Source organism: Geotrypetes seraphini, chromosome 7, assembly GCF_902459505.1.
Source record: "Geotrypetes seraphini chromosome 7, aGeoSer1.1, whole genome shotgun sequence".
In the NCBI taxonomy this organism is placed as follows: domain Eukaryota; kingdom Metazoa; phylum Chordata; class Amphibia; order Gymnophiona; family Dermophiidae; genus Geotrypetes; species Geotrypetes seraphini.
In genome coordinates this window covers 138960228-138987254 of record NC_047090.1, presented here as the reverse complement: position 1 = coordinate 138987254, position 27027 = coordinate 138960228, and the positions used below count along the sequence as shown (strand labels likewise).

Genomic DNA, 27027 nt, shown 5'->3' with positions numbered 1-27027 from the left:
GCAGCGGCAGCAGGTTGGATATGCTGCTCGCACCAGCAAAGAGCCAAAGGGAAGGGAAGGTGTGCGTGTGGTAGGGCAGGTGGGTGAGGAATGAACAGGGAGCAGAGAAGAGGGCTCGGGGCACCACTGCCCTGGGCACCTCTTATCCTTGCTACGCCACAGTACATGGGCACACGTAACTGTAAGCATGTAGATTGATCGATTGATTTAAAATGTTTCTATACCGCTTAAGAACTAAATGGTTCACATGAGTTAAAACAATAATTATGACAAACTAAAATCTTAAAATCGACAGGGGAGAACTATTTTTTCTTTATCCAAAGAACTGTTAAAACATAAGATGTCAACTTACACTAGTATTCTATAATGGAATCTGGGCACACAACATGCTACATCTAGGTGCCAAATTTGTGGCATCTAGGTACAGAATTGCAGCCCTACTATCCAATATTCATAAGTGAAAGAAGATTAAAATAAAGAATCTTAATGGTGGTATACAGCTAAATTATATATTTACATATTAATAATCTTAATTCATTTTCTGAAACTTACAGGCTTACAAAATGATTTCTATGCCGAGAGCCATTTGTTATAGTCTGTAAATCCCCCGTTGTGTCACTTAGTACAAAAGATCAACTGCACCTCATACAAATGTTTCAATGTTTGTATTCACTAGCTTTAGCAATGTACTGAGGACAAATGACAGATGATGTACCATTGCAATAATGACATCTGTCCAGTTTCTGTAGCCACGTATAAAGCAAACTCAGGCCAGAGGTACCAAAAGGAAAAAAATGCTTTACATGATGCAACTCTAAATTAGTTTTCATTTAGTTAAAAGTTAATTCAATGAATTTTATTTGTCATCACCCCGATGAGGTGGAAGCAAAAGCGTGACAGTTTTCTGAATGCACAGCACAAGAGTAGGAGAAGGAAAGAGTCACCTGCTCTTGAGCTATGATTGAAATAAGACAGCTGTTAAACTTTGGAAGAAAAAAGACTTAAAAAAAAAAAACTGCTGAGCCTCCGAGGTAGACTGGAGTATAAAAAACTATTTAGACCACAGAGTTCCTGGTAATCTGACTCTCACTTAAAAGTGAATCAAACATACCGTAATTACATTTAGGCTTGGAACAAGTTCTGGATTGGTAGTCAAGAACTAAGGACTTAAGGGCTATATTCACTAAGAAAACCAATTGTGTACTGATCGGTTTGCGAGCCCTTTATGACCTGATTTCCCTCCGACCCGATTCACTAACTTCTTCTCCGATCCAATCCCGATCCGTGCATGCAAATGAGGGGAATCGGCATGCAAAGCAGGAAAGATGTGATTCACTAAACTTATCGACTGACTGGCCGATCAAAAAACTAGCGACTGGTGAGGACCAGTTGCTTGTGCTTAACCCCCCCCCCCCCCCCGATTCTCCTGCTCTGGCCGCCCTGCTCTCTGCTCCGACTCTCCCGCCTGCCGCCCTTATGTCTGCCCCGATTCTCCTGCCTGCCGCCCTGCTTCTCTGCTCTCAGCCCTGACCTGCTGCCTGCCACAATCTCCTGCTCTCAGCCCCGAATCTCTCCTGCTGCCCCGACTCTTCTTGCCCTTCCCCGCAGTGCAAACCTGTGGTTTTAACCCACAGGCTCAAAACGGGTTAAAACTATGAGCTTGCAAAAAAAAAAAAAAAAAGTTTCCCACTGAGAGCATGCGCAAGCCATCTACAGGCAAGGAAGATGGTCTGCGCATGCTCAAGGATTGCTCTCTAGCGATCCATGCGGTGGGTAGGGGGCATGCCAAAGATCGTCCCCATTTGCATGAAGACCTTCAGTGAATTCGTTGGCCTGCATGCAATCGGGAACGGATCAGACACGGAAAGGAGGTTAGTGAATCTAGCCCTTAGTCACAGGATGGAGGGGTTCTTTTTTTTTTTTTTTTTTTAACCTAAGGCCTTATATGAGAAATCAGTTTATTCACATTGGATACAATCACCATCAACAGCAGCAGATGGCTGACCTAACATGAAAAAGAGAATCATAGAAACGAGAAAAATTAAGGCAAATAAAGACCATATGATCTATTTAGTCTGCCTAATCATGTCATCTACAATCCTCTCCTATCCTTTAATAATAATAATAATAATAATTTTATTTTTTATATACCGCCATACCCGGCGAGTTCTAGGCGGTTTACATCAATTAGATTAGGATCTACGTTTTCAAGCAGATTTACAAACAAATAAACAATTATGTAACAAGTAAAAACCGAAATTAACAGAGGATGGAGGGAGGTTGTTGAAGATAGGGAAGAGAGAAGCTATAAAGGGGGGAGAGAGCTGGGGGGGAGATATAAAAGGGGGAGAGAGCTGGGGGGAGATCCAACTTACGTGTTTCAAGCTTTCTTGAATTGAAAAACTTAAAAACTTATTATAGCTTGCAGATCCTTTGCTACCAGACAGATTTAGTAGGACATTAGGCTGCCCAGTGATACAAATTAATTTCTGAATTTTTGAATAAAAGGCCAAAAAATAGTCTTAGAGACATTTGGAGCATCGAGATAAAACAGTATATTTCTGTATCTCGTTGGCCACGAATTTGGACTTGGAGGTTGAAATGTACAGCATCAGCATCTATGAGACAAACATGGTTATTTTTATTACATAGGACTTTTTGGACCCCAGTTCGTTTACAAAAAGTAGACAGTTCTAAGTCTAATAGATGCTGGCATTGTCATATTAATATAGGGATTCTGGATCATCTGTTATATTTTGGCCATTGATACTTAATTTCTAGAGTCAATTTGGGGACAAATAAATCTTATTCTTGAGTCATCTATTCCCTTAACTTATGAAGCCATAATTTGTGGTACGTTACTACACGTTAAGCCTACTTTGGATAAATATGAAAGCCGTCTTTTCTTGATCATGACGGGAATAGCTATCCAAATGGTCACACATAACTGGAAGAGCCACGACAGAATGAATTACACATTTTGGTGGGCAAATGTGTGATACACTTTTTGTCTCCACCACCTCACCAGGAGGCTATTCCAAGCATTCACCACCCGTTCCACGAAAAAGTATTTTTTAAAGCTACTTCTGAATCTATCCGCTTTCACCTTCATTCCAGAGTTTCCTTTCAATTGAAAGAGACTTGCCTCATGCACAATTATACCACTTAGGTACTTAAAATGTTTCTATCATATCTCCCCTCCCCTACCTTTCCTCCAAAGGATAATATTGAGATCTTTAAGTCTGTTCCTGTACGCCTTATGACTAAGACTACTGACCATTTTAGTAGCCTTCCTTTGGACCAACTCCATCCTGTTTATATCTTTTTGAATGTGTGATCTCCAGAATTGTACACAATATTCTAAATGAGGTCTCACTGGAGTCTTATACAGGGACATCAATACCTTCCTTCTCCTAATGGCTATTCCTCTCTCTATGCACCCAAGCATCCTTCTAGCTTTTACTATCGCCATTTCAACCTTCATCACATACTATCACACCCAAGTCCCACTCCTCTTTCATGCACAAAGGTTCATCACCCATTAAACTGTACCGTTCCCTCAGGTGTTTGCAGTCCACATGCATGACCTTAGCTGCCAAATTCCAGATCATTCCTCGAGCTTCGCTAGGTCCTTCCTCATGTTATCCACACCCATCAAGGGGTGTCTACTCTATTGCAGATTTTGGTATCATCTGCAAAGAGGCAAATATTACCTGACAGCCCTTCAGTAATATCACTTACAAAAATTTTGAAAAGATCAGGCCCAAGAACTGAACCTTATGGCACACCACTTATGGCACATCCCTAACTTAATTGGCAAAATCCCCTTAACAGCTTCAGTAACTGAAAACAAAATTTAACTGGGCAATAGACGCCTACTCGATTCTATAAAAGACAGGCGCCTATCACATGGCGCTTAGTGGTACCTAATGCCTAAGAGGGCGTTTTTATTGACAGAGCGTGACTTAGGTGCCACTAAGCGTGATTCTCCAAAAACTTAGGCACCTGAAATGTAAGCCTTCAAAACCCTCACCCACTTTTCCAGCGCCTATGTTTTTGCAAAGTTGCCGCTAGGCGAGATTCTGTAAATGGCACCTAAGCGTGACTGACACACGGATGACACCATTTTTCTAGGCACTAGCCAATTTAGACGCCGTTTATAGAATCTGGGTCTAAGTACTTAAACTGATATTTAGCAGCTAAGTAGTGACTTTCTCCAGTAAAATAAGATGAAAATGTTCACAACCAATTACGCATAATTATGCCCCACGCCCAAATGTCTAATACTGTACTGAAATGTGAACTGTAACATAGTTCTCTGTCCCTCACATACACTATATAAATACATAAGCAGATTCCAGTCACTATTGCTATTTACAGAGCTGTTGTCTGAAACAGACCTTTGGTTGGTTTTCTAAGACCTATTTAAATACTCTCTAGGCCTAGCAGTATTGCACTGGATGTAGTCATCAAATGGCAGTGCAGACAGTTGCCAAATATTGCAGGCTCTGTGCTCTAATATGGAACAGCTGGAAAAAGACTCTGCATTCTTTTCACTGAGTAAACACTGGGGGATCTGTTCAGTCTCCTGCTGCAATCAGGCCTTAAGAATTTCACCTATCAGAAAATGCAACCGAGACTATCCCTCTGCATAAACTATCCCCCCTTTGTATTCCAGTAAGGTGTGGTTCAGAATTTAATTTCAGAACAGCAATTACAGTTGTATAAATGCTATATAACTTCCATGCCTAAATAAATAAATAAATACCCACTGTCCAATCATCGCTACCTATCCTCATAAGTATTTCAAGAGACCTTACATTGTGGAAAGTTTCTAAGTGTATAACAATATTCTTCAATTTAAAGTACTGATAATAAGTTTAAACATAGGTGAGAACATTAATAGTCAGGCAAAGAAATATTTTCAGGATATAAATGTATTATTCATTTAAAACACTCTCATTACAGAGAACTTATTAGTCCCTCCTCCATGAAACAATATAAATTCCAGATACTGTTTTATCATAAGCATCTATAATTATCCATTTCTCAATAGAACATATTTTCGGTAGCTTAATGCCACCTTTATTCTGCATGCTCCTTGCAGCAAAGCAAGCCACGTTGTCCAAAAGAAGCCTAGAAAATCCAGACTCTACGTGATCTGACTTACTTATTCACAGAAACTGCATGGGAGGAAAAAAAAAAATCAGTCGGTCGTGATAGCCCCGGCTATCACACACACTACATAGGTGAAAGTGCTAAAACAAACAAAGTCTATGATCATTATTAGGCATCGTTTTATATGAAACAAAGCCTTGTGAAAATCGCTGCAAGGCACAAAGATATCCGCATTTAAAATATTTTGAATGAATCAGTTGCACCAAACTTACCAGGACTGTTGGCCTCTCCTTCAAGAACGTGCAGTTCTGTGCAATCTGCCAAAGAATGCTCCAGGCAGATCTGCAGGAATCGAGCTTGAGTCCGGCTCACCCTTTTCAGCAGGGACAGCAAAGCAACAGTCTGTTCACATTCATTCCAGCCCTTAAACCAACCTGCAAGCATTCCAACCTGATCCCGAAACATCATGATGAGGGAACCTCTTCCAAATCCAGGGAAAGTTTGGTGTCAATAGCGAAAAAATTGTGTAGACTTAAAAAAAAAAAGAAGAAGAAGAAGAATTTCGGCACGGTAAAGGTATGGATACGTTTTTCTTCCTATCTTTTCTTCGGTTACGTTTTGCTGGCGCTTGTCAGATTTCAGAGCTAACGATGTAAGAAATTCTCCAGGGAGGCACACACGACTGGTGGTTCACCTTTTTATTTTAGTACAGCTCATCCAGATCTCTTCTCCCTGGGGTGACAGAGCGGCCCCTCCACGCCCGCATTCCCAGGCAATGTTCACAACTGTAAAATTTAACAACAACAAAAAAAGCTATAACATGATATAAATGAAAATGTTGCGCTTCGATATGATCTAATTGTTTCGGAAGGCTAAAGGCAGTCTCCACAGTTTTAGGTCAAGAATTCAAGGAGGAAAACACCGAGTCTTTCAAAATTCAGCCCACACACATCCACAGCGTTGAGAAAAGGATGATATGTATCTGAGAAATGTAAAAAAAAAAAAAAAAAAAAAAATCTCTCTTCCTGACAGAAACACATCAGCCAAATCCGATCTGATCCTCCTTAATGCATCAGAGGCTCCCACACCCACATTTTAGTTAGGTACCTGTTAAAATGCAACAGATCATTCATAGAAAGGGAAACTTACATCCTAACTGCAAAGCTAGACATAAAATCCAAAGTAGCAGCCTTGCTATCTCTATATTTGTGAAGCAGAGCTCCATCTACTGCAATCACATCAAAGCAGACCCTTTAGGCCTTAAGTAGCAGTCTGTGTCAAAAATAAACCATACCCACCCCAGACCTCAAACCACTCTGTCGCCACGAGTAAGCAGACCCTCGCAGTTTCCTATGACCCTGCTCTTAGAATATAACATCAAATCAGAGCATGGATTGCCTCTGCTAACCCAATTAGATTTTCCCTTTTTCCCCCTGCAGAAATGTTTAGAGATCCGCAGCTCGATTATATTGCACTTAGACCTGGCTAGCCTGGCCACTAGAACCGAGAACTATTTAATCAAGGAGCGCTTTCTAACTACAGTATACTGATGCTCCCTGGATAAGCATCCCTAAATGACTGCAAAGAAAAAAGTTGACTTCCTGCCCCCCAGCCAGGATCACAGAAGCTGTCTCTCCTAACTGCTTGCTTTTGTATCTCTGACCCCAGCGAACCCTCATCTGAGAAAGGGAGGCAAAGGAGGCTCTAATCTAACGGATCCTGGGCTTTCAAAAAGGCAAGTGAGATCCGTTCCCTGCCCATACAGTGCACGCTTCTCTGCAACATTGACCGAACATACAGCAATCCCCCCCCCCCCTTCCAGTGCTTCGGCACCAACCTGACCCAGAAGCATTCCTCGAGGCTGGACAGATCCTTCCTGCACCCTGGTTTCAGCTTTGTTTTCTTCTCGTTACACGAGTTCTTGCTGGGCATTCCTGGATTCTGCCATCGCGAGTTGCCGGCGCGAGCCCGACGCAGCCTCTGTCCCCTTCCCTCCGCGAGACCGTGGCATTCTGGAGCAGAGCGGCGCGAGCCCTGCTTCCCACATGTTAATAATTAACATAAACCATTACGTCATGAGTTGGCAGTGCGAGACCCTGAGAGAGAGGGAGTTACAGAGAGAGAGGCACCAAAATAAAGAGCGGAGCTCAGAGGAGAAACGGGTTGCATTCCTTCTCCGGAGGGATTCAATAGATCGTGGGCTTGGGGGTTAAAAGGAAAAACAATGACCGCATAGTAGGGAGGAGCAGGGTGCAGTGCTTCAGCAGCTCAAGACAATCCAAATAGCAGTTTCTTCTAAGGTGTGGAAAAGAAATTTGAGTTTAAGAACTTTGGAAGTGCTGTGGATCGAATTGTGTAACTGGATGGAACAAGACTGGATCTAAGTTTGTAGGCCCCCTCATGCTTCCCTGAAGGCTGCCTGGGACCAGGAAGGGGGACCTTGGAAAGGCTAGGCTAGATTAAAGTTAGCAGAGTAGCTCATCTCTGATTTGTGTGTTCCATTCTCAACTTCACCCCCTCCACTCATGCTTCCACCTGTCTGAGGGGCCCATGCCCAAATCCCTGCTTTAAAGCTGGGGCTCTGGCTCTGGCATTAAATTGGTGCTCCAAAACTATCATGGCATGCTATAAACATAGGAACATAAGCATTGCCAGATTGGGACCCACTAAAGGTCCATCAAGCCCAGTGGCCAATCCAAATTGCAAGTACCTGGCAAGATCACAAAAAAAAAAGTAAAGCAGATTTTATCCTGCATATCTAAGAAATAAACAGTGGATTTTTCCAAGTCCATCTTAATAATGGCTTATGGACGTTTCCTTTATGATATACAAAACTTTTTTAAACCCTGCTGAGCTACATGTAACTGCTTTTACCACATTCTGTGGCAACACATTCCAGAGTTTTAATTACACATTGACGCTGGCTTTTACAAAGCTGCGTTAGAAGTTTTTACCTTGCCAGCCCACGATAGAAACCTCTACCCTGGCTTTATAAACGATCCCTGAGTGCAGAAATATTTTCTCTGGTTTGTTTTAAACTTTCTATTTAGTTGTTTCATTGCTGCCCCTTAGTCTTAGTATTTTTGGAAAGAATAACCGTGATTCACATCTACCTGTTCCACTCCATTCAGTGTTTTATAGACCTCTGTCGTATCTCCCCTCACCCATCTCTTCTCCAAGCTGAAGAGCCCTAGCCACTTTAGCCTTTCCTGATGCAGAAGTTGTTCCATTCCCTTTATCCTTTTCTAAATTCTGCTGTCTTTTTTGAGATGCAGTGACTAGAATTGCACATAGTATTTGAGTTTCACTCACACCATGGAGCGATACAAAGGCATTATAACTTTCTCATTTTTGTTTTCCATTCTTTTTCTAATAGTTCCTAACATTCCATTTGCTTTCTTTGCTGCCACTGCATACTGAGCGGAGGATTTTAACGCATCATCAACAATGACATCTAGATCCTTTTATTAGGGTGGTGACTCCTAACATGGAACCCTGCATCATATAGTTATAGTTTGGGTTCCTCTTTCCTACAAACACCATTTTGCATTTGCTCACATTAAATGTCATCTACCATTTGTTGCTCAGTCTCCCACTCTTATATGATCCTCTTGCATTTTTTTTCAGTCCTCTTGTGATTTAACAACTGTGAATAGCTTTGTGTCATCAGCAAATGTAATTACCTCACTAGTTATTACCATCTCTAAGTAATTTATAAATACTGTATGTTAAAAAGTAGCAACCTTAACACAGACCCCCTGGGGAACCCCACTATCTATCTTTCTCCATTGAAAATATTGACCATTTAACCCTACTCTCTGTTTTCCATCTTTTAACCAGTTCTTAATCCACAATAGGACATTACCTCCTATCCCATGACTTTCTAAATTTCTTTGGGAGCATAAGTGCCCCATATAAGAGGCTTGGGAAGGCTAAGCCTGCTCAGCCTCAATCACTACCATCCTCTTCCTGCCACTGCATTTCAGGGTACACAGCTACAAGAACTAAAACTATAAGGTTCCATTCACTTCTTGATTTGAGCTGCACTGGCACAAATCAAGAAGTGAAGGGAAGCTTGTGGACTCCAGAAGGCAACAACCTGGGAGTGAGTGAGTGAATGAAAGGGAGGGTCAAGGAGGAAGAGAGTTGGGGTAATGGTAGTGTGAGTGGAAGAAAGATAAGACAATGCTGCATGGTGGGGTATGGAAGTAAAGAGAGAGACAGGATTACAATGTGGAGAGAGGCTATGCTGGATGGAGAGGGAGAGGAGAGACTTATGAGAAAACCTACTGCTTGTCCTGGGATTGGTAGCATGTAATTTTGCTACTATTTGGGTTATGCCAGATACTTGTGACCTGGACTGGCAACTGTGGAAATAGGATACTGGGTTAGATGGACCATTGGTGTGACCCAGTATGGCAGAGTTAAATGGAGAAGAAACAGGTAGGACAAGAGACAAGGGCGATATTGGATGGGAGGAAGAAAGAAAGAGATGATGTGGGAGAAGAGAAAGACTGAGAGAGAAAAGGACAAAGAAGATCCTAGCTGCCTGGGGGGAGAGCGTGAAAGAGAGGAAATATTAGATAAATATGGTAAGGGAAGAGAGGAGATCCTGCATGGCTGGGGTAGTGGTGAGGAACAGAGAAAAGGTCCTGATTGGCTGTGGTGGGGCAGAAGGGAAAAGGGAAGACAGCAAGAAAATCCTGCATGGCAGGGGCAGGGCAGCTAAAAAGTGGAGAAAGAGACAGGAGATTCTGGATGGAGAGCATCAGAGGAGATTGTGCATGAGAGATGAAAATGAAAATTTATTTCCCACCTAATTTGTTAAATGGATGAGAGAAAAGGGATGGATGCAGACAGGAGATGCTGTATGGGTGGGATAGAGAGAAACATGGAGAGGAGATGCTGCATGGCAGGGTGAAGAGTTAGTGAAGGAGTCAGAAATAGAAGCGGAATGGGAGGGTCTGGGTGAGGGAGAAAGATGGAAATTAGTATTTATGTTATTTACTTATTTATTTGGATTTATTAACCTCCTTTATCATTAAGAGATTCACAGTAAAAAAAGAAAAAAAAAAGATAGAGAGAGAGAACACTGGTCTGGGATACTAAGAATGAATGATATCTGATTGGACAAAGTCAGTAAAATAGAAGAAAGCCGATATTTTCCGTTCACTGTTGAAGATGTATGTAGTGGAAGAGGTGAAGAAGATCCCAAGGAGAGAAAACATTTTAAAATGGATACGACACCTGGGAAAAGTTAAGAGAAAATAGGAAAACAGTGTACAGAGACTGTAAGCTATTAACCCCCCTTCCCTCCTTTTCACAACAGCGCCAAAGAGGTTTTTAGCAGCGGCCCACATGCTGAATGCTCTGCACTGCTCCGACACTCATAGGAACTCTATGACCATCGGAGCAAAGCAGAGCATTCGGCCAGAGCTAAAAATCCTCTTCCGCGCTTTTGTAAAAGGGCGAATAAATTAGGCCCTCTTTTACCAAGCCACTGTAGAAATTTCTGCAGTGGACCGGGACGCTAAATACTCTGACGATGCTCCAACACTCATAGGAATTCTGTGAGCATCAGCGCATATAGTGGTCTGGGCTGCGGTAGAAACTAAACTAAACTAAACCTTAGGTTTGTATACCGCGCCATCTCCACAAGCGTAGAGCTCGGCAAGGTTTACAGGGTTAGGTTGAAAAGGAGCTACAATGAAGGGTTATAGGAAAGGAGCTAGGAAGATAAAGAGGGACAGGGAACCAAAAAGCGGGAAGTGTTAGATTTTGAAAAGAGCCAAGTTTTCAGGTAATTTGCGGAAGGATTGGAGGGAGCTTGAAATTCTGAGCGGGGATGTGAGGTTGTTCCAGAGTGCTGTGGTTCTAAAGGGGAGGGATGTTCCTAGTTTTACTAATCTAATCTAATCTAAATCTTGGATTTATATACAGTGTCATCTCCCCAAAAGGAGCTCGACTCGCTTCACCTAAAAATTGATAATCGAAGTGATAGTAGTTACATTAGAGAGAAAATAACTTATTAATGAAGACCCTCATCCAACATCCTAGAGAGAAGAAAACTAATTTTCCTTAAAACAATTTTCTAAGAGCTGTTGAAATACCATTGTGTTCATAGATTTACGGAAAATCTCAAAGGAGAGAAGAGTTCTAACACAAGAGGGAATCCCGTTCCAAATCAAAGGACTCCTTTTACAAAGGTGCGCTAGCGTTTTTAGCGCACGCACCGGATTAGCGCACGCTAGCCAAAAATCTACCACCTGCTCAAAAGAGGCGGTAGCGGCTAGCGCGCGTGGCAATTTAGCACATGCTATTACGCACGTTAAGGCCCTAGCGCGGCTTTGCAAAAGGAGCCCAAAGTATATGAGAAAGATCGAGTAATATTGCCAATGGATTTTACTCCTTTTAAAGATGGAAAGGACAGTTTAAATTTCTGAGAGTTTCTTGAATCAGAAGAGCTATGATTATTTAAAGATAGAAGAACCAAAGACATAAATAGCCCTTGTATGATTTTAAAAACCACAGACACGCATTTAAACTGCTCTCTAAGATAGGGAGCCAGTGAAGATTTCTCAAAAGAGGAGACACATGATCAAATTTTCTCTCACCTCGATGGCAGCTTAGTAAAAAAAAAAAAAAAAAAGAGGGGGGGGGGGGGGAGAAGGATTGAAAAATTAACTGGACAGACAGCAAAGGTAGAAAACATAATTTTATTTTGAATATAGGGTAAAATAGTGTGGAAGCTGTGTTGGTCCACATTAACAGAAAATAAAGAGAGACCTTTTATCGGATTAAATACAATTTTTTTTACTAGATTCTGGAGGCCAAAATCTCCTTCCTCAGGCAAATAAACTATCCTGACATGAAAAAGCTAGTCAAAATCTGTCTGTTCTCCCCCCCCCACCCCCGTTACTAAGCTGTGTTAGAGGTTTCTACCATGGCCCCGAGCGCTAAATGCTCCAATGTTCGTAGAATTCCTATGAGCGTTGGAGCAGTGTCAGAGCATTTTGTGCCGTGGTTCGTGGTAGAAACCTCTACAGCAGCTTAGTAAAATATGACCTCTGTTAACTTAATCCAAAAAAAAGATATTACCTTTTTGCTATGTTAGTTTTATTTTTCTTTATTAATTTTTAATGTAGACCTCCTTACTAAGGTGCGCTAATGGGGTGATGTTAGACTGGGGAGCAAGGACTGATTGGCAGACAAGTTTTAAACTACCTGCATATATTTCCAAAATACTTCAAATTAGAGGTCTGCACGCGAACGGGGATCGCGGGAATCCTGCGGGAATCCCGCGGGGGTCCCGCAGGAATCCCCCCTAACCCACGGGACTCCCATGGGGACCCCCTTCTGGCCCACGGGACTCCCACGGGGACCCCCTTCTAGCCAACGGGACTCCCATGGAAATGGAAGGCTTTGAAAGCAGGGTTCGTCCATATAATATAATGGACACGTCAGCCTTAGTAAAAGAGGGGGTTTATAAGTTAATTACCTGAACAGAAAACAAAAAAAGGGTTCCACCAAAAAGATTCCACAAGAAAAACAGCAGCGCAAACACAAAAGAAACTGTGGAATTGATGATCCTGTCAGAAGTAATTGCTGCTTTTTATGGGGACGGGCGGGGATGGAGGCAATTCCTTGCGGGGATGGGTGGGGATGGAGAGGATCCTGACAGGGACGGGTGGGGACAGAGAGGATTCTGGCAGGGATGGGTGGGATTTCTGTCGCCGCGCAACTCTCTACTTCAAATACAGTTCTGTTTAATATGTTGTATTATTTGGATATATTATTTACGGTAAATTTTTTGGCACATATTTCCCTGGAGTCAATGGAACAAATGAAGGATATGCTGTAATAAACAGTTGTATTAGTTTAAAACAGTTCACTCCCCTTGCTCTTTGGACAAGTCACTTGACCCTCCATTGCCTCAGGTGCAAGATTGTAAGCTCTCCAGGGACAGGGGGAATGTCTAGTGTACTGAAAAATTCTGAGCTAAATCCAACTACATAAAAAAATCTTTGAAACTGAAACCACATAATTTAGGGCCTCTTTTACATAGCTGTGGTAGTGATTCCTACGCAGCAAATGCAATGCAGTCCAATTCCTATAGGCTGCATTGCATTTGCTGTGTCGGGACTTGTTACCTCAGCTTTGTAAAAGGGGCCCTTAAGGCAGCTCCTGTGTCATGTGACAGTATCACCTCTCTTTCTGCAAGTTATTCTTTCATTGAATACAGAATGTGCAGCAAATTATTGGCTGTCTTCTCCAATAATGATCCCCATTATCTTATTGCTCTGTGTTTGCCCTCATATCATGTACAATTTATTTATGTCTTCCTGAACTTGGGATATCAAAACTAAATCAATAATTAAAAAAAAATAAAAATAAAAATCAAAGGACCTTTTGGTAAAAGCATAGCATGACAAAACAGCTTAAAAGACTGCCAAATGATAGTTTCCCTATACCATAACCTGTACAGAAGAATTATGTTTATATTTAACATAACAACAGCGATACTGGGTCAGACCAATGGTCTATCTAGCCCAGAATCCTGTTTCTAACAATAGCCAATCCAGGTCATAAGCACCTGGAAGAAACCCAAAAAGTAGCAACATTTCAGGTAGCAATCCCAGGGCAAGCAGTGGCTTTCCCCATGTCTGTCTCAATTGCAGACTATGGACTTTTCCTCCAGGAACTTGTCCAAAACTTTGTTAAATCCAGCTATGCTAACCAATGTTGCAACAACTTCTGGTAACGGGACCCAGAGTTTAACTATTTGTTCATAGAAAAAATATTTCCTCCTATTCATTTTAAAGGTATTTTCATGTAACTTCATTGAGTGTCCCCTAGTCTTCATAATTTTTGACAGAATAAAAAATCGATTCACTTTTACCCATTCTGCACCACTCAGGACTTTGTAGACCATATCCTTCAGTGGTCTCTTTTCCAAGTTGAAGGGCCCTAGCCTCTTTAGCCTTTCCTCATATGAGGTTTCTTCTCTTTATGGCTAAATAAAGTTAATGACAGTTTGCTGACACAGCTAAGCAAAAAATTTCATACAAAGCATGTAAACCATTATAAATGTCCTATAGATGAAATTATACTTTTGGAGGTATTTAACTGTAGTAATTCCACAATTTCAGATAATAAACTAGACTAATCTTGTGGTAGTCACGGAGATGTACCAGCAAGAGCTTTAGCAGTCATATATAGGTGGGTGGGTGCATATTTGTACAGTTATGTGACTTCTTACTTTCAGGCTGTTAAATGTATATAATTTGGGCAATGTTTGAGGTCTGCAGCATGAAAAGCGACAGCTGGAGTTCAATACCAACCTCTGTTTATCTCACGGAACCATTCCTTAACACAAATTAATCTACTTAAATCCATAAAAGCAAATTAAATGTTTGCATGGGAAATCGTGCCAAGGAGGTGGTGAAAATAATACTGTAATGCAGTGCAGGGTTTGGTTTTTTTTCTTCACGTTTTTAAACTATTAAATTAAGGAAAGGAAGCAATTTGCATATAAGTGCTTTGACTCCTGGCTTCAAGATTGTTGCCATAGGCAGAGTGGCAGAAAAAATATTTTGAAAGGGGATAGGTGAACCCTTCTGTTTCATTCATAAGCTAGAACACATTTATTTGCTTACTTATTAATATAAGGCCCCTATTACAAAGCCACAAAGTAGCATAACTTCTGAAAAGGGAATTACGAAGGGATGAGACTCATGGTGGGGAAGAAAATTAACAAGAGGATAAGCACTGTAAAAACGCTAGAGCAAGCTTGGTCCCTTTTTAAGGACACAGTCACCGAGACGCAAAATCTATATATACCACATATCAACAAGGGATTCAAGAGGAAAAAGAACAAGGAACCGGCGTGGCTCACTGTATAAGTTAAGGAAGCAATCAGAGACAAGAAAACTTTGTTTAAGGAATGGAAAAGGTCAAGAATGGAAGAAAACTGGAATAAGCACAAACAACATCAACGCAGGTGCCATAAGGCAGTAAAAGGGGTCAAAAGAGACTATGAGAAAAAAATAGCCAAGGAGGTGAAAAACTTCAAGCCGTTCTTTCGATATATTAAGGGGAAACAACCTGCGAAGGAAGCAGTGGGACCATTGGATGACCTTGGAATAAAGGAAGTGCTAAAGGAGGACAAAGCAATCACCGACAAACTGTATTTACCAAAGAGGATATACACAGCATACCTATCATGCTATATGCTGAAAACGAAGATGGGAAACTAACAGGGTTGACGGTCAGTCTAAAAGAGTTATGCAGGCAGATCGATAGGCTTAAAAGCGATAAATCCCCGGGACCAGATGGCATCCATCCGAGGGTCATCAAGGAACTGGAAGGGACTATAGCTGAACTGCTTCAACTAATAGCCAATCTGTTGATCAAATCGGGAAAGATTCCAGAAGACTAGAAGGTGGCGAATGTTACGCCGATGTTCAAAAAAGGTTCGAGGGGAGATCCGGGAAACTACAGACCTGTGAGTATGACCTCGGTACCGGGAAAGATGGTAGAGGCGCTGATAAAGAACTGCATCATTGATCACCTTGATGGACACAGTCTGATGTAGACCAGCCAGCACGGTTTTAGAAAAGGCAGATCTTGTTTGATGAACTTGCTGCACTTCTTTGAGGGAGTAAATAGGCAGATAGACAAAGGCGACCAGGTTGACATTGAATATCTGATTTTCAGAAGGCGTTTGACAATGTTCCACATGAACGACTACTTCAGAAAATTGCGAGCCATGGAATCGAGGGTGAAATATCACATGGATTAAAAACTGGCTGGAGCATAAGAAACAGATAATGGGAGTAAATGGACAATACTTGGACTAGAAGAGCATCACCAGTGGAGTGCCGCAGAGCTCGGTGCTTGGACCCGTACTCTTCAACATCTTTATAAATGATCTGGACATTGGTACGACGAGTGAGGTGATTAAATTTGCGGATGATATAAAGTTATTCAGAGTAGTGAAGACACAGGAGGATTGCAAAGATCTGCAACATTACATAATCAAGCTTGAGAAATGGGCACTGGCATGGCAAATGAGGTTCAAAGTGGTTAAGTGTAAAGTGATGCATGTCGGTAACAAAAATCTCATGCACAAATACAGGATGTCTGGGGCGGTACTGGGAGAGACCTCCCAGGAAAGAGACTTGGGAGTTCTGATCGACAAGTCAATGAAGCTGTCCGCGCAATATGCGGTGGTGGCGAAAAGGGTGAACAGAATGCTAGGAATGATAAATAAGGGGATCACGAACAGATCAGAGAAGGTTATTGTGCCGCTGTACTGGGCCATGGTGTGCCCTCACCTGGAGTACTGCGTCCAGCACTAGTCACCGTACATGAAGAAGGAAACGGTACTACTCGAAAGGGTCCAGAGAAGAGCGACTAAAATGGTTAAGGGGCTGGAGGAGTTGCCGTACAGTGAGAGATTGGAGAAGCTGGGCCTCTTCTCCCTTGAAAAGAGAAGACTGAGAGGGGACATGATCAAAACATTCAAAATACTGAAGGGAATAGACTTAGCAGATAAAGACAGATTGATCACCCTCTCCAAGGTAGGGGGAGAACAAGAGGGCACTCTCTAAAGTTGAAAGGGGATAGATTCCATACAAACATAAGAAAGTTCTTCTTTACCCAGAGAGTGGTGGAAAACTGGAATGCTCTTCTGGAGGCTGTTATAGGGGAAAACACCCTCCAGGGATTCAAGACAAAGTTGGACAAGTTCCTGCTAAACTGGAACGTACGCAGGTGAGGCTGGATTCATTTAGAACACTGGTCTTTGACCTGGGGATCGCCGCGTGAACGGCCTGCTGGGCACGATGGACCACTGGTCTGACCCAGCAGCGGCAATTCTTATGTTCTTATACTTTTGGAACTTTGAAATTTTCAATAAAGTTCATTTCAGGAACATTGTCACTCCTCAGTGTTTTTTGGTTTCTCTTCTCTGTGGATCTCCTAGGGTCAATTTTTTTGTTTTTGTTTTTGTTTTATTTTTACCACAAGTCATGCTATTTTAGCACAGGGTCCTATGTTATCCAAGGAGACCTTTGGCTAAAATAGTACACAACTTGTGGTAAAATAATCTGTCTTAATTGTAGCCCACATTGATGAATTCCCCCCCTTAACTGCCTAAGTTAAACAGCCAACTCAGTCCACATAAAGTCAGTCCTAACTTCATGCAATATGGCTTAGAATGGTTAAGTGCTGAATAGTGCACTTAATCACATAAGAGACAGAAAGCAGTATAAACCCAGATATTCCATAGCAGTGCCTGGATATGGCCTAGCATTGAATATCTGGGTATAATGCTGCTGGTGGCTAATAAATAAAACACTCACCATCATCATCTGAATATCTGCTGCTGACATCAAAACTATTATCCTGTTAACAGGGCTGGCCCAACCATTAGGCAAGACTAGGAAGCTACTTAGGTTAGCAGTCATGATTGTTGAGTTTAACTATTAAAATCTTGTGGGGGTTGCAGGCTAGGAGCTTGAAAACTGATTGAAGAGGGGGATGTAAATCTCACTGGACATTATAAACGTGGCCATTTTAAGAACTGTAACATTACCTTACATTATATAGGTACTTATATTCTGCAAATAACAAAATAGGCAAAGATTTAAAAGTAAAGAGTCAGGGACATAACAGCCCAGAGGTATACAACGTATTCCAAACTATAAAAGCTAAAACAATTACCTAACTCATTCTGGCATTTACAAAGCTGCGGTAGAGCTTTCTACTGCAGGCCAGTGAGGCAAATGCTCTGACATTCATAGCATTCCTATGAGCGCCAGAATTCACCTTGCAGGCCGCGGTAGAAACCCCTACTGCAGCTTTGTAAAAGGAGCCCTAAAGGATTTTCTAAACAAGATGGGTAAAGGGGATGGGACTTATACTGTTTTTTTCCTGTGTGGTTTACTTATTTTAGACAGGTACTTATTTTGTACCTGGGGCAATGAAGTGACTCAAGTAACTTGCCCAGAGTCACAAGAGGCAGCAGTGGGAATTGAACTCACAACCTCAGGGCGCCGAGGCAGCTGCTCTAACCACTAGGCCACTCTTCCATCATTATTTTAAAATTAATGTCATTTTGTTCAAACCTCAACCGTGAAGGAAGTGAACTCCAAATCAAAGCATGAGCTGAGGCACACTTTGAACCTTATACAGCAGGGATCTCAAAGTCCCTCCTTGAGGGCCGCAATCCAGTCGGGTTTTCAGGATTTCCCCAATGAATATGCATTGAAAGCAGTGCGTGCACATAGATCTCATGCATATTCATTGGGGAAATCCTGAAAACCCGACTGGATTGCGGCCCTCAAGGAGGGACTTTGAGACCCCTGTTATACAGTATTTGTCGACCAGGCTTTTTTAGGTAAAGTGATTGACCTAATTTGTGAGAGCCCTGCGCCTTGATCAGACTACTTGCTGGCGGTTTTTAGTGTGCAGACTGTTACTAGTGATGTTCATGCTCAAGAAGGTCCTGGGATAATTATGCAATGTGGAACAATTCAAGTTGAGAAATTGACGCGGAGTTGGTCTTCCTCATCAGCTAAGGTGGACTTAGAATCGGTGGGGGCTGATAGGCTGGTCACAAATTTGATCAAGTTGCTCCAGTGTGACAGGACAGTGTACGAGGCAGATGCTACCCATCATTTTTCTGCAGCTTTGAGACAGCAATAGAGGTACTTAAGAGAGCTTCAGTCTAAATTGAGAAAGGCCATGACTGGTGGTAATAAATCAGCCTCTCTGTTGTTGGATAATTATATATATATATATATATATATATATATATATATATATATATATATATATATATATATATATATATATATATATATATATTTTAGATTTATATCCCATCCTCCCCAGAGAGCCCTGAATGGGTTATAGGTTAACATTCACAGTGTTACACTATTACATTAAATAAGGTTACAGTTAACATTCATAGGGTTACAATAATAGTACATAGGGTTACTATTCAGCAGTGCATTTATAGATGTATTGCAACCAATTCTGGGTCCCAGGAGTCTTGCAATACGAGTACACACAGTATACACGCGTCACATCATCACAACTGAGCTGATGGTTCGTTTCTCTCTGACGCTGCAGGAGTGTAGTGACTGTTCTAAATGAGCGAGGTCTTGCAATATAAGTACGTATAGTATTTTGTATTAAAGATTTTGGGTTGTAGAACGAATCGTCTGAGTTTCCATTATTTCCTATGGGGAAGTTAATTTTGATATATGAGTGCTTTGGATTACAAGCATGCTTCTGGAACGAATTATGCTCGCAAACCAAGGTTTTACTGTATTTATCTTGGTTGTACAGATTCTGCACTGAAGCCTCTCTCTATGCCTCTTATGTTTAAATATATTTATTAAAATTTTGCAATAAAGTGCCAGAAAAGCAAACAGCAAATGCAAACAGTGTTCTCACGTATGTGCACAAAACAATCCCCACCCATCCTCAGCCCCACCCCCAAGTCCCATAGAATGATAATGGTCCAAGGGAACACAAAGTAGCATGTAATCAAGTTCACAAATTCAGTAATCGACTCTGAGCATGAGGAGTAAGATCCATCCAGAAACGCTCCCAAGTCTGACAAAAATGACGGCCAGGTTCTCTATGCCTCTTAATATAACATAACAAAGTTAGATCCGAATCTCAAAATCTAGCTGACTATAATGCTATATTGATCCTCAGATGCACCACCACTCCACGTTCAAACTTTATCACAACGTTAAGCTTGATGTGCAAAATCTTCCCTGGATCAATTTCGTCTAAATATTTACTTATACACCTTTATTTTTTAAGTTTTTAAATTTTATAGCATTTTAATATTTCAAAAGTGTTGAATAATTTAGAGAATACTTATAAAGTAAACTTAGCTTTTAATTTGTGGTCATTGTAGGGACATCTTTTGCCGACATGTTTCGCGATGAAATGCTTTCTCAAGGCTGGGTCCCTAACTTTATCAACGCCATCCATATTGACCACTAGTTTTAATCTAGTGAACGTGGAGTGGTGCATCTGAGGATCAATATAGCATTATAGTCAGCTAGATTCTGAGATTCGGATCTAACTTTGTTATATTATAGGAATTGAATGCTATATAGTAATTTAGTGCCATCAACTGATTTGATCTTAATATAACATACTGCAAAAGCCTTTCAGTTCGAGCTTTACTTTGAAAACAAAGATGAGAGACTTGCAGGTTAATTTTGGATACATCATTATACAGTATTTCCACTCAGATTACTGGTTTTTAGTGTGTGTGTGTGTGGGGGGGGGAGGGGTTCAAACTACTCATATGGTGTAAATTCAGTGGCGATACATTTAGGATGGTGCTGCTGGCTCTTGTGATTTCATCCCTGGATTATTGCAATTCACTCTTGATTCGCTTACCTTCATCTTCTCTAAAGGCTCTCCAGACTATGCAAAATGCCTACTTATGAGGCCCAGCATTTTGATCACATTGCACTTAGCCAAGGCTCTTCACTGGCTTTCAGTGGTTTAACATACTCAGTTTAAGATGCTGATGATAGTGTTCAAGGTACTATTTGATGAGACTCTAAAGTACTTTGCATTTGTGATCCTGCAATATATTCCAGTGCAAGCACCGCATTCAGGCAGGTGAGTGAGGTTTTGTGGCAGCGCCCTCTGCTTGGTTTTTAAAAAAATCATTTGTTTCACGTCAGACATGCAAGCCTGTCAAGAAAAGTGTGGAATAGCTTCATAAGTTTCATGGCTCCACATCTTTCTCTACTTAATTGGGCTGAGATACACCAATCACACCATATTTTCATAAACTTCATTAGCTCCCTGTAGCTGCAAGAATACATTTTAAACTATGCACTTTGATTTTTAAGTCCCTACACGGGAATACTGGTAGAACGTTTTTCATTATTAAACAAATCATTGCTTTATAGATAAGGTGTTATTGAGATTTCCTTCAGTGACATTGGCTACATTTGTCAGATTTCTATCTTCTTCAGTGTTGTATCAGGCAGCATCTGTTCGGAATTCTCTGCCTTCTTTAGTTCGCTCTTTAGAGCAGTGATTCCCAACCCTGTCCTGGAGGAACACTAGGCCAATCGGGTTTTCAGGCTAGCCCTAATGAATATGCATGAGAGAGATTTGCATATGATGGAAGTGATAGGCATGCAAATTTGCTTCATGCATATTCATTAGGGCTAGCCTGAAAACCCAACTGGCCTGGTGTTCCTCCAGGACAGGGTTGGGAACCACTGCTTTAGAGGACTATCTAACACTCTGCAAACAGATTAAGACATTTCTCTTCTACAGCATACCACTCAGACAAAAACAGGAAGATGTGTCAGTGGTGGCGGTACATTCTTTTTAATGTAAACCGCTTAGATTTTAACTTTGTATATCAAATAAACTGAACTGAACAGTGTGTGAATTACTGCCGGCAATCCTTTGATAGACTATTTATGAAGGAAAAGGGAGGGAGATAGAGGACTCAGCCTAGCTTGCTCCCTCCATAGTGCTGTCAAGGATACAGAGCTGTGCTGGGTCAGAGCGAAGGTCCATCAAGCCCAGCATCCTGTTTTCAACAGTTGCCAATGCTAAAGCCAATAAGTCTTTCCAAGAAAATATATGACAAATCTACTGGAGCATTTTTAGCTGCTAAAAGCCTTCTGAGTCACAAGTGTAATATGCTGGTCTAATGATAGAGAGGAATCAAAATACACCCTAGATTTTTTTTTTTTTTTAAATCTTGGGACAGAAGTAGCAATTTTTCATTCGGAAATAGATCAGGCTAAGTAATGTAATGTAATGTAATTTATTTCTTATATACCGCTACATCCGTTAGGTTCTAAGCGGTTTGAAGAAAATATACATTAAGATTATAAATGAGAAGTAAGAAGGTACTTAAAAAATTCCCTTACTGTCCCGAAGGCTCACAATCTAACTATAGTACCTGGAAATTAATAAAGAAGAGAAAATAAAGATGGTTGAAAAAAGAAAAATTCTATGTGAATTTATAGGATGGAAATTAAACTGACTGTGAAGAACTGTATGAAAAATACATATGGAATGCAGTTAGAGAGGGTAGGTTACAATCTATTTATGGTATTTGTTTAATTGGAAGTGGTAAACACTCGACTGCCCAGAAACAAAATTTAACATTTTGTAATATTAACTTTCAACTTCTTTCTGCTTAACCAATCCCAAATTGCACTTAGGGTTCTGTTCACAAAGCTGTGGTAGCGATGCTGTTGAAGTAAGTGTACCGAAGCCTATTCAATCATGTAGCCCTGTCCTATGACACAATTTTGTTTGGGGTGTCTATGAGGGCTAAGTGTCAGTTATCCTCTAATAATAACAAGCTTTTAATGATTTTAACAGGGGTTGCCATTCAACAAATAACATACAACTGTAAGGACTATAGAGGGTTAAACTACTGCTTTTGGTGGAGGTCGGTGTGTCATATGTATGAAATGGAAAAAACATTGGCAATTAAAAAAGGATATTTTAATAAATTTAAATTTGTTTGGGGGCCATTAATAGATTATTATAGTAAATAGATTATTATATTAAATAATTTATATTTAACCCCATTTATTATGTATATGTGGTGGGTGGAGGGGTGGGAGGGTTTAAAAGTGTCAGATATTTATAAAGATATCTGTTTGGGGTTGAGGGAGATAATTCTTTTTGTGTGAAATTTGTAATAATTTCAAGTGGAAATGTATATTATGAATTGAATTATTGTACACTTGTTTGAAAATTTATAATGAATAAAGAGATTAAAAAAAAAAAAAAAGTAATGCTACCGCGGCTTTGTAAAAGAGGCCCTTAAACAATTATTTACTTTCTCAATCACAGATAATCTTTATCACAGAATGTAAAATCAATCTGATGGTCATCTTTTTATTTTATCTTGATGTATTTATTAGAATTGTATGTATTGCTTTCCTGTTAGCTGCTTAGAACCTTCCCGGTATGGCAGCATATAAATAAATTATTATTATTATTATCTACAAATAATTGATACCCAAACCCATTATGCCTTAAAATGTTAAGAAATGAACTTTTAAAGCGAAATGATAATTTAAATGTGGAACTGAAAATATAACCAAGAGAATAAAGTGTATGAACTGGATCTATGACGATTTGGTTGCAGTTTCTCTATATTGAAAAGAGACAAGAGTTTACTGCACACGTTTCCAAAGATCCAAGTAATTAGATATATAAAACTACAATATAAGGGTTGCACAATATTGCTTTGGACGGTATTTAAAATGTTACATAGCAGCCTTTATTCATATTGAACAGAAGGGGAGAGAGGACAAAGCCCTGAGAGATCCCACAAGAAAATGTCCAAGAATCAGAAATGCTCCATAGCTATTTTTTGGTTCCTATCACTCAAAAAAAAAGAAAAAGAAGGGAACCAGTGTAAAACTGGCCATTAGTCGGCAGTGGTTCATAGAATCAAATGCAGCAGAGACTGGAGATCTTACTTTAGCACTATGCCAGATTTTTCATAATTTTGATCTATGTTCCTGGGATTTTCTTTTTGGGTTGTTCAAGTTTTGAAGGAACTTTGTTCTTTTTTTGGTTGATATTCATGTTTTATCCTGTTTGGTATGACTACTTTGACTGAAGATTACTTTGGTGTCGCAGTTTAGACTTTGCATAAATAATAGGTTTAAAAACATAAATAACTGTTAGCACCAGACCTATTTCTTGCAAAAATTTCTGTAATTTTCTCTCTTTCGAGATAGAACCACTTTGTTGTTTTCTCTCCAACTGTCTATTCAACTTTCATGAGGACAGATGGCCTGGAACCACACCAAATTCAAACATTCCTAAAGTGGAAAAGAGAAATATGTAGTAAAAATGTAAACAAACTGGGCCAGCCCAGTGACTCTGTGGCAGTGCTGTATGCTGCCATGTGGAGATCTGGCTGACTTCTGCTTCTGGGGCCAGTCAGGACTGGGGATGCTACAGAGTTGGTGTTCACAGTTCTGTTGAAGAGAGAAGCAGCCATTGCCTAATCAGGCCAGAATTTATGCACAGACTGACTAACAGACTTGACAATGCTCCAGATTTTGACCAGAGCCTATGTAATTGAATGCTGTCCAAAGGGAGGCACTTGCTGTTGAGTTGATTGGGCAACCTGGAAGTATAAATCCACACGACTGGACTGGTTGTTTTTAGACATCTCACTTGCCTCTTTTTTGTGTTTTGTTATTGATTTTATTGAGGTTGATTTTGTGCTTTTCTCTTTGTGCTTTTTTTTCGGGGGGGGGGGGGACGACTGGAAGATGGTATAGATATTGTACAAAGATTAGGAGGTAGAGACAGTGGCTTGCATAGGCTGGAGGAAAAAATAAGCTAAAAATGGATTTGTGGACTGAAAAAAAAAAATGACTAAGTCTCAGCATTTATTTTGTGGCTCGCAGCTGGGAACTATTGCCCCTCTATTTGGGAAAGAGTTATGCAGTCCACAGGAGTTGGGAAAGGGGAGGATTTGCAGTCAGTGAAGGGAGGGATGCGGTGGAACGGGGGATCAGATCGGGAACTTGTTTTCAATTTAATTCAGAGATGCGACATCCAGTCTGTCATTTCCAACATTGCTGCAATTGGTGTGGGGGCCCCCATCCAGGATTCCATTGTCTTAGGATGAGTGGACTAGTACAGAATGGGTAGCTGATACCCAGAGTTGAAGGAAGATTGTTGACACAAGGCTCCATCCCTAACTGACCTGCAGGCTTTGCAGTTTTGGATACGGGAGTATCTACATTGGGAGGCAGTGCAGTTGTTATGGGATGGGTTTTCTGTGGGTTTCGTTATTCCATATAATGGTCCTGTTCTGTCTCATGCTTGTACCAATAGTCCTTCAGTTAGAATACACAGGGTGGTTGAGAAATTGTAAAAGGAGATTCGTTTGGGACTGATTGCAGGTCCTTTTGCGGAGCCTCCTTTTCCAAATTTGGTGGTGTCCCCTTTGGGCATTATTTCTAAGAAAGAGCCTGGGAAATTTTGTCTCATCCGTAATTTGTCATTTTCTATTGGTTATAGTGTAAATCCCTTTATAAACAAAGTGTTGCTCTATCCAGTATGCTTCTTTAGATTCTGCTGTGATGATTTTGAACTCCTTGGGTGTGGGTGCGTTTATGGCAAAGACGGATATTGAGTCTACATTTTGCCTTTTGCCTATGCATCCATGATCATTTCCATTATTGGGTTTTAGGTTTGAGGGGCAGTATTATTTTATTCGCTGTATGCCTATGGGCTGCTCAATGGCCTGTTCACATTTTGAAGCTTTTTCTACCTTTGTTCATTGGGTGGTCCAACAGATCTTTGGTTTGGATAAGATTGTTCATTATTTGGATGATTCTTTTTGTTTGGGGGACGAGCAGATTCTCAAGAGTGTGAGTGGATACTTGCTGATTTTCAAGAGGTATCCTCATCTTTAGGGATTCCATTAGCAGCTGAAAAAAACAGAAGGACCTGCCACAGAGTTGGTGTTCTTGGACATTCATCTGGACTGTCCAGATACTATCCAGGCTTCCTGCTGAGGTGGATTTATTGCACAGTGAGCTAGCACAGATTGCACCTGTTATAAAGATTTTTTTTCATCCGATCCAGTCTTTGGTTGGGTGTTTTAACTTTCTCTTTTGTATCATTCCTCAAGGGCAGGTCTTGCTGGCAAAGTTAAAGAGGTACAAGGACAAGGGAAGGTGCGCACAGCGGGGGGGCAGAGAAGAGGTGCCACCACCTAGGGTGCCTCCTACCCTTGCCACACCAGTGTCCTGAGTGCATCATGCATTTGGGTTGCTAGTCATCATCACAGTATTTGTGTTTATACATGTTCTCTCTCTGGAGCCAGGCATTAACCTTATTGTCCTCTTTCTCTTGTTTTATTTTCTTAGTCTCTCCTAGGCCAGCTTTGCAACTGGAAGTGTGTGTGTGTGTGTGTGACCAGGCACTCCTTTATGTTTTGGGCTTGAAAAGAGAGCAGTGTCAGGGATTAAATCTTGGACTTGCTGCCCTGGAAATTCGTATTCGATGGATGGGGATCAGAGGAATTATTTGGGAGCAGCTGTTGGCAGCCTTGTTGCAGATGAAGTGTTTCTTGGAGCTACACATTATCATCATTCATTTAGGGGATAATGATTTGTATTGATCGAAGGTGTGGAACTAATCCTCATTATGAAGTGTGGAACATGTAGACAAACATGATTTAATGAGACAGAGTCAGCATGGGTTCAGCAGAGGGAGATCTTGCCTCACACTTTTGCTTGACTTCTTTGAAGGTGTGAATAAACATGTGGATAAAGGTGAGCCGGTTGATATAGTGTATCTAGATTTTCAGAAAGCTTTTGATAAAGTTCCTCACGAGAGGTTCCTGAGAAAATTAAAGTGTCATTGGATAGGTGGCAAAATTCAGTTGTGGATTAGGAATTGGTTATCAGATAGAAAACAGAGGGTAGGGTTAAATGGTCATTTTTCTCAATGGAGGAGAGTAAACAGTGGAGTGCTGCAGGGGTCTGTACTAGGACCGGTTCTATTTAACTTATTTATAAATGATCTGGAAATTGGAACGACAAGTGAGGTGATTAAATTTACAGATGACACTAAACTATTCCAAAGTTGTTAAAACGCATGCGGATTGTGAAAAATTGCAGGCGGACCTTAGGAAATTGGAAGACTGGGCGTTCAAATGGCAGATGAAATTTAATGTGGACAAATGCAAAGTGATGTACATTAGGAAGAAAAGCTTGAATCACAATTACTGGATGCTAGGGTCCACCTTGGTGGATTAACGCCCAAGAAAAAGATCTGGGTATCATTGTAGACAATATGATGAAACCTTCCGCCCAATGTGCGACAGTGGCCAAAAAG

General features: G+C 40.8%; 1 protein-coding gene across 2 annotated transcripts in view; it reads right to left on the bottom strand.

The window, feature by feature from the left end:
• SAMD4A (sterile alpha motif domain containing 4A) overlaps positions 1 to 7134 on the bottom strand; it is a 382186-nt gene extending 375052 nt beyond the window's left edge. For both annotated transcript variants that reach the window (XM_033953378.1, XM_033953379.1), the window contains exons 1-2: positions 6956 to 7134; positions 5391 to 5903 (exon numbers count right to left, since the gene is read on the bottom strand). In XM_033953378.1, the coding sequence (XP_033809269.1) occupies positions 5391 to 5586 (196 nt within the window). In that variant the 5' untranslated portion in view covers positions 5587 to 5903; positions 6956 to 7134. The remainder of the gene's footprint in view (positions 1 to 5390; positions 5904 to 6955) is intronic.
• Between the last annotated feature and the right edge of the window lie 19893 nt (positions 7135 to 27027).